General features: G+C 34.5%; 1 protein-coding gene across 7 annotated transcripts in view; it reads right to left on the bottom strand.

Annotated features, from left to right (window-relative positions):
• USP15 (ubiquitin specific peptidase 15) overlaps positions 1-16,342 on the bottom strand; it is a 72,401-nt gene that overhangs the window by 33,915 nt on the left and 22,144 nt on the right. For 5 of the 7 annotated variants that reach the window (XR_004752719.1, XM_035332642.1, XM_035332652.1 and 2 more), the window contains 3 exons: positions 13,723-13,849; positions 9,026-9,171; positions 6,734-6,795 (listed from right to left, as the gene is read on the bottom strand). Coding sequence is in view for 6 of the 7 variants with exons in the window: in XM_035332642.1 (XP_035188533.1) it covers positions 6,734-6,795; positions 9,026-9,171; positions 13,723-13,849 (335 nt within the window). In the remaining variant the exon portion in view is untranslated. Of the gene's footprint in view, positions 1-2,951; positions 3,336-6,733; positions 6,796-9,025; positions 9,172-13,722; positions 13,850-14,492; positions 14,611-16,342 lie in introns of those variants that run through there. The other 2 variants (XM_035332670.1, XM_035332680.1) reach the window with 2 other exon arrangements.

Below are 16,342 nucleotides of genomic sequence, written 5' to 3'. Positions count from 1 at the left end.
ATCCTAACCTATTCTTCACTAAAGCCTGGGTTTCAGAGGTTTCTGAGTTTAGCACTGCCCCTGATTTCAGCACATTTTAAAGTGATTTTTAAACCTTTGTAATGCACAAGCATATATTGCTTCTTTAATTATTTTACTTTTGGTTAAAAATGCTAGGGCACTGCCTAGCAAACACACAAAATGCTTATGTTCTGCAGCAGAATGTTACGTATTAGTAAATGCAAGATTTTCCATACTAGTTTTGGCAGTAATTGTCTTGTCTTTATGGCTAATAACTGAAACTCCTTTCATAAGGAAAACGCTGGAGCTGCATGAAAACATACAGTCTGAGATTGTAACTGGCAGTCTAGTAGGTATATATAGGGGAAGACTGCTATGTAAGTATTTGTTAGTAATTTGAAACACAATTGTAATAGTCAAATTCTCCCTATAATAAAAAGCAATACCCTTTAAGAAAAAAAAAAACTTTAGCAGGAACACAGAAAAATATGATTGCCTCAAACCAAATCTACCAGCAGTGTTCTAAGTAAATGTAATTTTATTATGCTAGATCAAATTTCTGCACATAAATTCTAAGACAACATCCAGAAGAACAAGGTAAGCTAGCAAACAACATGAAATTACTTAGGCTTTAAAAGAGTTTTGTGTGGGACTTGCCTTTCATTGGTTTATCATAAGAGCTGTCTTAATTAAATGATATCACCACAACTTATACCCTCTTTGCCCAGTTCGTTTAAGTCAGTAGACCAATTCAGAGCTGACACAACTAGAGACACCAAAAAGAACAAGATAAAACTAAAGTATTAGAATTAAGATTAAAAGCAAGTCTCAACGATTTTTGTACGTCCCTTCTAACTTGAGATATTTTATGACTATCTCTGCATGGCACAGGACAAACAGCCACCTTGTTTCTCCACTCCCAAAACAGACTGAGTGGTAAGGTAATAAATTCTCACATAAAATGATTCAGTACTGCTTTAGAATTGATATAATAGGCTTTAATGAAGATACTAACTAATCACTTGAACAAGTGACTTGCAAATACCTAATCTCATGCTTAATCCAGATCTGTGAAGGACTTGCGCACTCTTTTCTTGAACTAATTCTGGTCAACTGAAGACGGTCAACAGGCAGCACTGTAACAATCAAAAACCTTCTCCTTTTTGGCAGACAAAAGTTGGTATTAGCATCCAGAGCTCACCACAAGAAGTCAAAGACATTGAAACTAGTTTGATACACAACAGTTCACCTACCAGCATGAGAAGGGCAAGGAGGTAAAGGACCTTACAAACTTAGTAACAGGATACAGAGAAGTTACTGTAATCCCCGGCAACAGTACACACTGAGGGAGGAATGGAGGCCCACCATCTGGAAAGCAGCTTGGCAAAGAAGCACCTAGGGTCCTGATGAATAAAAAAACTGAGCATGAGCCAGCAATGTGCCCTTGGGGCAAAGGAGCCCAACAACCTCCTGGGCTGTATTAGGAGAAGCACTGCCAGCAGGTCGAGGGAGATGAGCCTTGTCTTCTTCTCAGCACTTTGCCCTGATGAGACGCAACTGGATTGCTGGGTTCAGTTCTGGTCTCCCTAGTACGGGAGAGACTTGGACATATATTGATCTGGGTATATATTGAAATACCTGAAATTCCATCTGAAAATAAGATTATGTTCACCAAAAAAAGTGATTAAACAATCATTTTTTTATAGTGAGGGTGGTCAAACCCTGGAATTGGTTGACCAGAGCAGCTGTGGATCCTCCACTCCTGAAGATATTCCAACCCTGACTGGACACAGTCCTGGGGAACCTGCTGTAGCTGCTCCTGCTTTGGGGATGGGGACTGGACAAGATCATCTTGTGAACTCCTTCCATCCTCAAGGACTCTGATTCTGTGAAGGTGTGGTTATAACTACGCTGACAAAGAATTTCGTATCTTAAAGCTAGCTTTAGTAATTTCCTACTTCAGTTTGGACTATCCTCTTCTTACAAAAAACAAACAAAAACACAAAACCCCATCAACACCAATTGATTCAGTTAATTGTATTTCTTTGGGAGTATGAAAGATTGATATTCTAACAGGCAGCAACCAAAAAAAAAATTTTTTCTTTGAGTTCAGGGCATACATTTGTTAGAGCTTCTCAACCCTGTATTAACTGGTATTAATGACCACTTTTGTTAAACTAACATGAAAACGTCTCTGTTGTACATTACCAATGTTTGATGTTTACCCACAGGGGCTCAGACACATGGTTATTGCAGTTGAACAAGTTATTATGCATCAGCAAACTGCAGGCTAGCTCTTGACTGGCAGAAAAGCTCTTGCTTTTACAATTTAAGACCTAAGAGTAAGTCCCCAGTTGCCAGCTCTGTTCTCCACAATTATCTTTCTCCCAGCAATGTCAGCAGAAAGGCACACCTGTCTGTGCAGCAACTGCTTCAGGGAAAAACACTAAAACTTGTGGTTTTAGATACTATTCATTCCAATACACAAGCAGTTTTTCTTTTGAAGAATTATGGATATTTGCTTCCTACAAACTTAGGATACCCAAGCATTAAATTATTTCTGAGGGGATAGCTATTTATCTTTTATTCCTTTTTGTTTCTGTAAAAAGCATAGAGATTGAGCTCAGAAACAAAACAAAAAAAAACAACAAAAATCAATTGAGAGCCTTTAGTGATTCTCCAAGATAAAAGCATGTCGTTTGGAAACAGAAAAGAACTTCTTACGGAAAAAAAACAACATCTTACCATATGACAAAAATTATTTATTTTACAAAGAAAAATATAGGATTGTTTCCAGTTTCAAATTTTTCTATGGTCAAAAAATCAACGTATTCCCTTTTACATAGAAACGTATTAAAGCTAACAGCACTCAATCTGTAAATCATGCAAAGTAGCAGCTAGCTATTTGGAGGACTTAACTCCACAGTGATGTCTAAAAAAGCAGGCCAGAATTAAATTTATTACTTTTATTGTCTACAGATACATATGATAAATAGGAACTTCTTAGGCTTTTGCCATGTAAGAAGCAGATTGAATTTCTGAAGAACCTGATGGATTTAAATTAATGCTTTTTTATTAAGTTTTCTAGGAAAACGGCATACAACACCTTTCTAAAATTAGAAAATAAGTTTTTACTAAATAGTCTCTATGTTTCTCTGACTTGCTTGTATATATATTTGCATATAAACAGGTAACAACTTCTTAAAAAACTATCAGAAAGCTTGTCCTGGCTATTCATTTGGTACCTAATTGGAACTTCAAAGCTTAAGTTTGTTTTTTCTCATCTCGTTTTAGAATCACGGATTGCATGAATATTTTAATTGTTGCAGTTTTTCCTGAACACAAATAGTTTGGTTTTGTAGTAAAGTTGCTCAGTTACGCAAACTACAGCCCGAGATTTTTGTTATCTTAGTTTAAAACATGTCAATGACAATAAGCCACTAAAATATTTTTCCACACACATCCCAACCCCCGCACCCGTGAAATAATCTTCAGTAGAAGGATACAAACACGCAGAGTCAGTTTAGCACAGTTTTCTGCAGAACTATCCATTAATGCTGAATAATAGCTATTTTAGGAACAGATGACAGTAAAGACATTTGATGAGAACTCCCTATGAGCTCCCTAGAAACAGTTTCACAGAAGCCAAACTTCCTGAGCAACAAAATCCCAGTAGCTGATACAAACAGTTGATATAAACAGAACCTTGCAGAGTGCCAAAAATCCAGCTGTTCCCAAGGCAGAAGACTGACCCTGTACACATTAAAAAATGCACACCGCATTCAGATACTTCCAGACAAAAACACATATCAAAAGCAGTGTGAAATGTGTGTGAGACAATGGCAGATATCAGTAAACTTAAGAGGTGAGTGTTTTTTTTGTGTGTGTGTGTTTGTTTTTAAAACAGGAGATGTTGCAATTGCTTCCAAAATAACCTAAGTTCAGACGTTAGAAGAACAGTACACAAAAAACAAATCTAAGCACTGACAAGCTTGGACATAGAGCTGGAATTCTCAATTGCACAGCAGTCTCTCATCCTATACAAAAACAATCTCAAGCCTAAAATCAATTCCTCCAAGTTCTTTATAAGGAAAAAAAACAATTGTTTTTGTAACAAAAAGCTCACTAACAGGTGAGCTTGTAATCACTTGTACTGATTCATTATGAGAAAACCAGAATTATTTTCCAAGGTGTTCTTTTCTATACCAAATTGAGGTCACAGTTTTGCCTCTTTCAAAGTATGTTCTCTTGCTGCAGGAAAAGATGATCATGCCTTTAACATGTTACTTACGGAAAAAAAGCCTCCCATCACTTACAGTAGGTATAAAAGCTGCCAATAGAAGCAATCAATTTAAAGACTGCTTGTTATGCTTCTGCTACGAAGAAAAAGGCAGGGAAAATGTGCAAAACACCTTACTATCTCATTTTCAACTGTCACCACACAGGCTGTGCTGCCATTCAGAGGGACCTCTGCAGGCTGGAGAAATGGGCAGACAGGAGCCTCATCAAGTTTCATACAAGGAAATGCAAAGTCATGCATGTGGCGAGGAATAACCCTGTCACCAGTATACACTAAGGGAGGAATGGTGAGAGCTGAGATTGTTCAGCCTGGAGAAGAGAAGGCTCCGGAGGGGATCTTACCAATGTGTATAAATAATTGGTGGTAGAGAGACCTCAGTGGTGCCCACTGAAAGGACATTCTTGCAGATGCTCCAAACCTGACTGGACCCAAGCAGCCTGTTTCAAGGGACCATTCTTTGAGCAGGTGGTAGGTACGCTTCCAAGCTTGGCTATTCTGTGATTCTACAAAAAGCTCAGGTGATGTTCTGAAAATGGTCCTGGCCTTTTCAAGCATTAGAAATACTTCACATTTTCCAATACTCTACATTTTGACCTTTTAAAATGAGGCATTTTATTCTCTGGACTCAGAAATTACATTTGCAATTTATACTCTTCTAAAAGAGGCGCTACAAAGAGCTACTCCCAGCTCTCAGTGAAATGTATGTACTCAATGACAGGACTATAGGCAGGTGCATGGGGGCATACGATTACTGATGACAAACTAATACTAACAATCCCAGAGTATCTCACACAGAAGACTCAAAAGCAAGTGTATTATATTCTTACCCCTTTAAACATTTTTCACAAGGTTTCAGATAGATGTAAAAACCTTGGCTCAGCACTGCTTGCTTACAGCTTCTATGTGAATCTACTAAATATTGCAGACCCTCCATTATTACAGTGCATCTGAATACCAAATTTCAATCAATGTTTGTGACAGTTGCCGAATCTCAGAAACATACCCCCGTTTCACAGTAAAACCATTCACCCTCGTTTTCCGATTTACTTATAAGCCTTCTCTGACACCAGAACTTTCTATTTTACTTGTCCCCAACGAAAGATTTTCCAGATGATATACATTAATTTACATACTGTTTCTCAACGCCTTCTAAAAAGTGTAATAAAAATTTGGCAGAATTGAAGCAGTTACCAGTACTGAGAATATCTTGCTATCAAAACTTTCAAAAGAAGCCATGATACTCAGTTATCTATATGCATATAAACTTCAAAATCTACATTTAAAGTTTGACTCAGAACTTACATTTTAACTAGAAGCTTTTTGAAGTCAGAGATTAAACTTCAATTAGTTTGCACCCTATTCTTTCTGGTGCTCTACATTCTCATTTCTTTTTGTCATAATATCTTGCTAAGCAAGATTACACTGTTCATATTAAACTTAAATTGAACAACTCAGATTTCATTAAGCAATGTAATATAAACTGTTACTCCCAATAAGTGCTTAAGATAAAATGCAAAAAAGATTAAGAATCTCTGTCCTTCAAATGACAAGCAAAGATTCTACAAAAATATCTCAAAAACAGTGAATCTCATTACATGAATTCAGATTAAAAAAAAGGAATAAAAGAAACTTAAAAGAACTTTTCAGTAAAAGATATGCTTGAAAACCCATCTACAAAAGGGAAAAAAACAGTTAATTGTTTGTAAGGCTGGAATCCTGCAAGGTTACTAGAAGTTCCAACTGTTCTTCAAAACCCATGTGTACCTCAGAGAACATGATTTAGATTCTAGAAACAAAATTTTAAAAAAGTATCCAGCTAAATGAAAAAAGCCATACACGTCTTCTATTTACTTGCTGTTATCAAGATACTGGTCATAATGGCAACAGAAAAAAAAAATGAAAAGAAAAATAACATCATAATCTGTAAATTGATGACAGCCCAACAAAGAACAAAAGCAACATCCTGGCAATGCAGACTGAAATTTAAGTAACGTTTATGTGTAAGTATTACGTGCTCTGGAAATAAAAGGACAAGCTAGTAATCAAAACATTTACATGAAAGAAAAATACTGATAAACTGCATGCATCTATGTTCTCCTAGCAAATACACTTGAAACAGAAATCTTAAATAAGCTAAGTTTTACAATTTTCTACTACAGACTTTTTTTTTTCCTATTTTAAAACAGGACAAAGTGTATCACTGGCCTAAAACAAAAAAAATATGCAATGCATATGCAGGAAGTCACTTTTTAATATTATGTTCTATAATGTGCAGCACTTAAAACAAATACACTATTTTGCATTTTTTCAGCTGAAACATCTAAATGTTGATTTTAAAAATAGAATGCCACTTTTAAAACCAGCTGTGTTTGAGAGCAAAATAACATGGGAAAATAGTTAAGCTACAGCAAACGTGACAAACTCACAACTTACTTAGGAGTTGAAGGACCTCTTGGCCATGTTCCATCCTCATTCTTCTGTTCTATCACCAGTACCTACCACAAAAAAAAAAATGTCATAAAAACACTTTGGGCAACTTTCAGCACATCACTTAATATACCTCAACAATTTTTGAGTAAATTGGCAAATCTTAAAGAGGTCAGAAGACCAACACAAACAGAATCCATGAATTTGTAGAAATCATGTCTATACAACAGCCCTGTTAAAGAATGGAACCAAAGGAATTTTGCCTCACATTACACAGGTAGGTAACAAACAAACAAAACCAAAAACATTTTCTGCCTTGATATTCTGAAAATCATAGTCTTGAGGTTGTTTCGTTTGTTTTCAGAAGCATTCATCTAATACTGATTTTCCAAACAGGACAGTTGTTTAATGAAATTCATTTAACTCAAGTTGTTATTGGTACAAACAGGAGTACAGAACACTCAGTCCCAAACACAGGCAAGTGCCATTTGAAACGCCTTTGGGTATTTGAGATATCTACCCTACGCTGGCAGACATGACACAGGACCTACAAAAAGCTCACGCCTTTCTAGATTGACAGCTGGGATAGCCAAAATCATTTGAAATGGCAACTAGATTCCAATATTTGAACTGAATCTAGCTCTTCGTTTTCAAATGAAAATAATTCACCCTAATTTTATGCTGATATTTCAGGACAGTAACTGCCAAGCTATATCTTTGTGTGTCTACACACAGACATACATACACATATGCACTTGTCCTCAAAACCTTACATAAATCATGCTGCCATTTGAAGGTGAAATCATATTTTCAGTCTGAACAGATTAAGATGTGCCATTGAAAACCAGCTTTCTATCATGAATAATTTTCTGTCTGGAAGATGGAAGCTTGCTATCTTTGGCGCTGAATGCTAAAAAAAAAAAAAAAAAAAAAATTCCTTTTGGTTCTCAGAGACCACTAAATTAAAGGAAGATGCAGATGTAAAAGTTCAATGGAATCCTAAAAGGCTCACTTCAGAAACAAACTGAAAAATTCAAAACAACTTATAGATTATAATTACATGGTAAAAAGTAACTACTAGATTAGATAGACTAATATAATAACTATCTTTAAATTAGGAGGCTAGACAATAAAAATAACAACCTTGTGTGTCAGCAAGTACAACTGACCCAAACACATTCTCTGACATGGCATTTAGCATTTTCAGAAACCATGGTTAAACTCTGTTTTGAAAAAATATTTGTTCTGCTGAAAGTATAGATGTCACCCGCAGATCTTTTTATAGCTATATAAGACCACACGTGCTTCACAGTTAATGTTTCACTGGAATAGAGGCTATTTATTTGCATGTTGTATCTTTGACGCAAATCTTCATTGGGACTTACAGCAGGACCTCTACATTGTGAAAATTAACTGTGTGAGGGTTTAAGTGCGTGCGGCATGAAGTTAAAGGGCACAATAGTTCAAGCTGTTATTTTGGTGCACTGATTACTTACCTTCCATGCCATAAAAGAAAACTGAAGCACAGCATGAATACTGCTGTTGAGTAGGCCAAAAACAGGTATTTAAAGGTAAAAGGAAATATTTTAACACAATGTTGTGTACAATTACTGCCATCAAATCTTATCAACTTATATTTTGCAACATGACTGCATGAACCACAGCTGCTGAAAAAATCCAACTTTATTTGAAGACTAAAGAATCAATGTAATCTGAAAAGATATTCTGATGATAAAATTCTTCAATCAGATCACACTTATATTTGTATAGCTTTATTCTCATTTGTAAAGTTAAAAGAACTGTAAAGTTAAAAATATATTGTAAAAAATCTATAAAAATTATTTTTAAGTGATGATGTAGTCTCATGCAAAAACAGGTTATTGAGCTCTTATCTCTATGGTTCTTATCTGAAAAAGATTTCATTTTTTCTTAACTTCTTTCTGAAATCTGGACGCTGGAATTTCAAATCCTAAATGTTTCAAATCCATTTATTATCCTAAATGTAGGTTTCATTGTGGAAACATATCCCGGATCCTATTTCAGGTTTCTACCAAGTTCAAGTCAGCAATGTAACATTCATTTGCTTTTAATTTAATTGGAGTGTTAAACTCATCTTTACTTATGCATATATACCCAATGACTACTTTAAGTTGTTTAAAAAAAATCCTCTACCCCAACATCATCTATTAGGACAGGAGTTAAACTGCACTTAAAAAGATTGAAAATTTATTGGAATGAGCTATATTTTCATAAGCAAAAAAGATATGTATAAAAAAAGGAAATGATATTACACAGTACCTGTCCCTGGTATAAACCAGCATCTTGTATGGTACTATCTGGTTTATTCAATGGTTCAAAAGTATTACTCATGTATTTGTTCCACAATCTGGTCTCTTTTTCACCTGGAATATTGAAGATTTTTCTTATCTCTTTTTCAATTGTATCTGTTTTGAAAAGGAGAAAACAGAAGTTTATAGTGTTTATCTAGTTAAATGCTAAAGTCAAATAAAGCATTACTATTTTTTTTTATATTGAAAATACAGATCAAACCGTAGAAATGGACATACAACTACACCATGCTGTAAGAAAAGCAGGAAGTTGCCAGTCGGCATGCTTTTAAGATGGAAATAGTCAGAAGTGTATTTTATTCCCTCCTGAATCTCCTAGCAAAGCATACCAAATAAAGAGAAGTGCATAAGTAACAGATGACAGGAGATACCCCTAGGTATCGTCTACTCATTTCACAAAGCGTGGTACCACAGGAGTGTGGGTAGATAGGGAATGATTAGATGCGAAATTGGCAACAACAACAAAAAGGGGGCTGGGAGGGCAAATCCTTCTGTTCCTCTCCTTAAATTAATCCGTTGTTTTTTTTTTTTAAACCTTCTACTACCCGCAGCCCAGTGCAATTAGCACTGACCACCACAAACACATACTAAATTTAACTCTCATACTCACAGAAATTAAGGACTACTCTGTAAAACTGAAGTACAGAAATATATTCCAGAAGAACCATGAAAGATTTGATGTTCCTGAAATATTTGTCGTAAAAGGTCTGTCATCTCCTACTCTACTTGCCAGAAACATAATTTTGAGGCAGTATAACTCCAGTACAACTGGAGTTTAAGTTCATAATTAACTCCATTCTCCTTACGCAAAATCAAATTTATGAAAGAGTGCTTTAATTTGAACTAATATGTGCAGTGCTACATCACAGCAACCTCATTTCGATGTTTTTAAATTGGTACATTCATAAAGCCCCCTGGCAGTCAAGCCTTGTAACAACTAGCACAGAAACAAAACAGGAGTCACGAAACATACAGTTGCCTTCCTGATGGTCACTGAAAACACTATTATTCTCAGGATAAAAACATCAGTGCTGAAACACTAGAATTCCCCTTGCCCCCTTAAGATTCTCTTCTAGTATCACTGTGCTAAATATGAAAAGTCAAAATGAGACCTGATGCTTGGAAGTACCTTTTAAAAATCCAGCCATTGATTTGAGAAATGCATGACAAGCGGCCAATGATATTTGTAGATATTGCAGACAACTAAATACAATTTCCTTCTAAACTAGTTAACTTACATTTTAGTATGAAAGCAACTGTTTAATTGGATCATCTGTTTCTGTAACAAAGATGATATGTAGGCAAGGTAGGAGCTAGAAATAAGGCTTTTTGTTGCCTTTTTGGTCAGAACCAGTTTTTAACCAATTATTTCAAATAACTACATTTGAATGTGAGAATGAATCTAGCTGGCACAATTTTCCAAAAAAAAAAAAAAAAATCTAGATCTATCAATGGCGTTTACTGGAACAAATAATTACAAAAGATACTTTTCCATTAACTTATTAATAACCATGAAAATTAAATATTTGAGCATTTCAGCTCTTGTTCTTAGCAAATACTAAATTAGTATCTCCTATTCCAGCTTCACTCAGAGAACTGTTATGGGACAGGAAGCATCAATCTTATCAGATAAGATACAACATACAGGATGTCCAAGACCTTGGGAAGAGTACATTCCCACCAAGTATCACTGAACTGCTGGCGTATGGTCTAGAATGAATGTGCCTGTTCAAGTACAAATATGACCAAAAAAGAAAAAAGAGAACAGATGCATGATTTAAGCAATATTCCGCAATGCTATGTAGAAGAGTCAGAGTGAGACAATTGAGTTCAGAGGATCCTAATAAAAATACACCCTGGCTCCTAAGGGCTAGTGCTATCGCAACTACTGTCTAAAGGAAACTGCAAGATGTTAATCTGTACTAAGCAGCAGTAATCTCAGCTTCCTAAAGAAGGGAAAGGCTAGTCACTGATCCCACAACAAACTGTCCTCAAGGGCAGAAAGCTTTCCATTCTTCTATTGCGCAGCAAATTAATGGCACAGACAAGTCATAAAGCCATTTGCCAAGATAATTTACTGGGAAAAATCCCAAAAGACCATAGATTCTGGGCCTCTGGTGTAATTTTCTATGAAGTTTATCAGCTCAGTTTTGGAATTGTTTTAAAGCATTGCAGACACAACCTGACTCTTATTCATCCATAAATGAGGCAACAGACAGTCTGTCATTTTCTCATTTGTAAAACTCTTGAATAAAGGTAGAAAAAGCCAACAGATTAGCTAGTGACTGAGCTGTTTTCATACATTCATATAAATAAGACTCCTCAAGAGTTCATTAACTCATTTTCACTCAGAAGTCCTAATGGTCAGCAACAACCAGACTGAAATGCTTCCTCCTAACTCATATTCTTTTTATACTAAAACGATCAAAATAAAAATGACTTGGTCATCAGTCTTTAAGATGCAATGCCTCCAAGGTGAGTGTCTTCAACTGTAGGAGATCTCCAAGAAGGTCCAAGGAACACATTGGATATGTCCAATACAATCCCAAGAAAGTGACTGTCATCATCAGTTCTGTCCTCTATAATTACTTTTTTCCTACCTTGTACTAGCTTGCTGACATACAGGCTAACTTAGTTTCTACTTGAGTAGAAGAACAAAGGAATTGTAGGAATAACACACATTTGAAGATCGGCAGGTGAATGTTATATTGTGCTTAGAGTATTTAAGGTTCTCCAAAACCTTCTCTGTTTATAAAAATTAAGGAAGGTCTCGTCCTGACTTTTAATAAATAATATAAGCAATGATGACTAATGATGGGTAGAGATACTAAAACTTCTTGAATAAGACCTAAGTACTTTTTCTCCTCTCACCTCAGTGGAATTGATACTGACTTCTATACAACACTTCTGCAACCCATCATTGCTGGCATATGCAAGCAAGGGTGAACAATATTCAAAGTTTTAAGATTCCTCTTGTGTATTATTTAATGATACAATAAGCATCTCTGTTACAAACTCAATGAATACCAGAATAACCTTAAATATACTTAATGTAAGGACAGAAAAAAAAATCACCTTATTAAGAGATAATAAGAGAAATGCAGGAATCAGTTATTCTTTTACTCTAAAAACTGGTCTTGATTATTCTGGTTCTTTTCCTGAGATATAAACTCCTTTAGATGTCCTGGCTAGGATGGCACAGCTTGCTGCTCTGCTTAAGAAGATTCAGCTTCAGAAAAGATATGTTTTTAAGGCTTCCGAGAGCATCTCATCCACATCTCAGGAAACCAAATAAGGCCAATGTCTGGAACAGGGTTGCCAGTGAGCCTGATTGTTACTTATTACTCTTTATGAGAATTTTCTCATAATTATTATTCTCTCTATGCTATGAAAAAAAAATGAACACATCCAAGTAATTCCAGAATGGTCATTCCAAAATGTCGTTTCTGATTAGAGAAAGCAAATATCAGAAACTCATCCATTACTTATAATTCCAATGCTAGAATTTAATTCAGTATAGCTGTAAACTAGCTTGTATTTGGTCCTCGGGGAAAGATAACATGAAATTGTTTTTTTCTAAGTTTCTAGGTTTGCTTAGAGACTAATGAAGTACATCTTGCCAATATAAACCAGATCCCAAAAAGGCCAATTAACATACAACATCGAAGCTTTGTTTCGAGGACAAATTTGACAATTTTTAAGTTTTTATTCTATTACAAGCAGATGATTATCTGTTTAACTTGAAAATTAAAACCTAATGAGGGAAAATTATTCTGTTTTTAAAACAAGCATTCTTCAAAAAACTAAAGGGTAGCAAGTATAAACTACTACAAGTTAAAGCTGAAAAGACTGTGTTGATGCCAAGTAATGAAGAGTAATGGCTGGGCTTGACTTTATGCCCTTGGCATAAAGCACAATTTTAACTGCACAAATGTACTTCATTGAAAGAATCTTGCCTCAGAAACACATATAAAAATACACCCAAAACTGAGCTTATATGATCAACAATATCTTTGTATACATTCTGCTCGTTATTTTCAGAGACAAGTATGTTTTTAATATGGTTTCAAAAAATGACACAGTGTTTAAAGAGCAGGCAAAATAAAAATAAGATACATGTTTAATACAGGACTCAGTTACTTTAAGAAAGTGTCTGGCGTGCCATTTCACAGCCCAAAGAAGTTTACCTTTGTAAGTGACCTTTATGCATTAATTTATAAATCCAATTAATTCCTGTGTTTTGTAATATGCCCTTCTCTTTATGTATGACTATGAAGTTTTAACTAATGAAATACATCTATGGAAACACCTGAAAAATTGCACTTCTAACACACCAAAAGCCAAGAAAAAGCACAATGGAATCCAATTACGGTAATGAAAAACATTACACTGCTCACTTTCTGAAAAATGCAAATCTCTAGAGTTAACACAGCTGTCTAGATAAAATACATTTTTTTTTAATTTTATTAGAAATTCTATTACAATTGTTTAATTTCCCATTTTGACCCAAACAAGACCAGTCTCATTCTTTGTAATGGTTACAATGCCCATCTATCATTTTATATAGAGATTTATTTATTCAGAACTCACTACAAAATACTATTTAAACAAGCAACAATCACATAATGTTAAAATAGTTGCCCATACCTATTGTATCAGCTTTACTAAATCTTCGCGTGACAACATTGTTCATGTTTCCATTTTCACAAAGCTTTAATTCTGTTAGATATACTTCTACTTTGCAGTGCTTTACAAACATACCCTGTTCAACAACCTGAAAAACAGATTAACATGAAGTATCAGTCCAAACATATTTTTATATACACACTTCAAAACATTTGAGACCTCTTAAAGAAACTAAGTTCAGGGAAAGCAAGACACTTAATAAATGCTAAAAACTAGAACTGAAATTCTACTATAATTTTTTAGAAATACAGTAAACTGAAAAGTAAAAGTTTTCTCACAACCATTGTGTCTTATCTGTGTATAACACCATGACTTTCAAGTCTTAAGTACAGTGGAAATTACAAATATGCATACTTAATCTAAAGGTAAGATACTTAATCTAAAGACAAACACCAAAAGTTATTTTTTATTTCAGAACAAATTCATTGTATGCTGTTTCCTCAAAACATGAAGAACTAGTTTTCACACTTAATGAATACTTAGCAAAACCAATACACACTACTAAATTCTGGATATCGCATAACTGATTTTTAAACAAATCTTGTATTTAGACAATACCGACAAATATCAGCTATGTTCTGATAATGAATACATTCATTTGAAATTTCAGCTACTCGTTACAGTTGTTTGTTATTGTTCACTTTTGTAACTCCTATTACAAACTAATAAAGTATACAGGAATTCCTTTTTTTTTATAAAAGTAAAATGTAGAAAAATATATTCAGGGTCACCTCTTAAATGTTTTTCCTTTTGATCTTCCAAAGTGTAACTGCAGTACTTAGTCATGTAGACTGTTCCCAAAATAACCATCACCCTGATATGTGATACATCTGACAAATATGGTTAAAAAAAAAAAGCCACCAGCTAATAGCTAGAAGAGATCTTCTATCTGCTGTACAACTTGTAATATAACTTGTATGTATGTGCTATAGGAACAAAAAAAGTGAACAATTCCATTGTTCTTCAGTTGTTTGCCTTAACTATCATGGCTGGCAGTCATTACATTTAAATAAAAATGTATCTTAAATTGAGCACCTTACTCGGGTTTTCAGCTACTAGAGTAACAACAAAATAGTTGCAGTAAACAAAACTGAATGTGATTAAGGCATTTCTTAGAATAAGATTTAAAACACAGTACATGCATTACCACATATAAATTCATGTTATTTGACATGAATAAATGTCAAATAACACATTCAACTTCCTCATGCCCCCCACCTCCTACCCCCAAAAGTAGAGGTAACGATGGGGATAAAAGAAAAGTTTCAAAGCACCATGCCACCACTATGAAAAAAAAAAAACACCATTAAGACAGATAGGAAAAAGATTCGTGAACAAATGAGAAAAGCATCGAAAAAAAAAAAAACAACCCTCACTTATTCGAACTGGAATATGCATCTCAGATGACAACTACTGCTCATACTGGCAGAACATAATGGATCTATGCCAATCTACCTGGCCACTCATTACACTGCATCTATTTTTCCAGTCACTTCGTTGCAAGTACAAAGCAAGATACTTTCATTACTTTCTCTCTCCTTCCACTTCCCTCTAAAATTTTAAAATTGCTGAACATTTACAATGATGATGTAAAAGCATTCAGTTTGCTGAAACTCATCTTCAGGAACAACAGTACCAAGTTGATACTACATATACATCTTTAAAGTAGAGCCATTTAGACAAATTTCAGCTCTTACAGAACTAAAGAAAAATAGAGACATTCCAGGCATGTTTCTGTAAAAAAGAAGGTCTCTTAATGTACTAAAGAAAATGTTAAAACAAACTTTCCTTGCTGACCAAATGGATCTTGAAGACAAAAATCATTCTATAGCTAAATCTGGCAATTGCTTGAAAGGAACACATTTGAATTAAGCAGCCAGCATGCATGTATTTAGACCACATTCATGTCAAAGAGGGAAAAAATTGTATTACACCAGAAAGCATATCAAACTATGTTTTAATCAGATTCTTTCAGCAGCTTTTAAAGAATTGAAATAAAGATCTCAGTAATTTAAAAAATATGCCCTAAAGATCAATTTTAAATACATTTGGGTATGTTTACCATTTCTAATACTTAGTAATTCACTCCACTTACGATGCAACTATAATCACTATTCTGAAAATATTAAGAAATAATACAAACAGAAATGATTATCTCATCGATAAACTGGTAAAACATTATATTACTGTAACAATAAGGATGACAGTTTCTAGAGCAAACAGTGAAATATGTTAATTTTTGACAGTCTCATACTGATATAGGGTCACAGTATTCCACTGTACCATGGACTAGTTATGCTCAGATGATTTTTTTATTTCTTAAACAAAAAACTACCATAGCAAGTTGCCGAACACAGAAGATTCTGCTCATCAGAAGAGGAACAACCAATTACTCTACCAGTGTTAACACTATTAGAACTAGATTTTTCACTAATATAGCCAATAGAGTTTTAGGGTTTTATATTTAATTACAAAATCATTTGCATTAATAGACTTACAAGCTTCTAAAGCAAGACCTTCTTGAAAAATCAGTGGGTTTATTTCCAGAAAAAAAGCATTACATTCTTTGCATCCTTGTTTC

Source organism: Oxyura jamaicensis, chromosome 1, assembly GCF_011077185.1.
Source record: "Oxyura jamaicensis isolate SHBP4307 breed ruddy duck chromosome 1, BPBGC_Ojam_1.0, whole genome shotgun sequence".
In the NCBI taxonomy this organism is placed as follows: Eukaryota; Metazoa; Chordata; class Aves; order Anseriformes; family Anatidae; genus Oxyura; species Oxyura jamaicensis.
The sequence above is the reverse complement of the archived record's forward strand: the minus strand, read 5'-3'. Positions and strand labels throughout refer to the sequence as shown.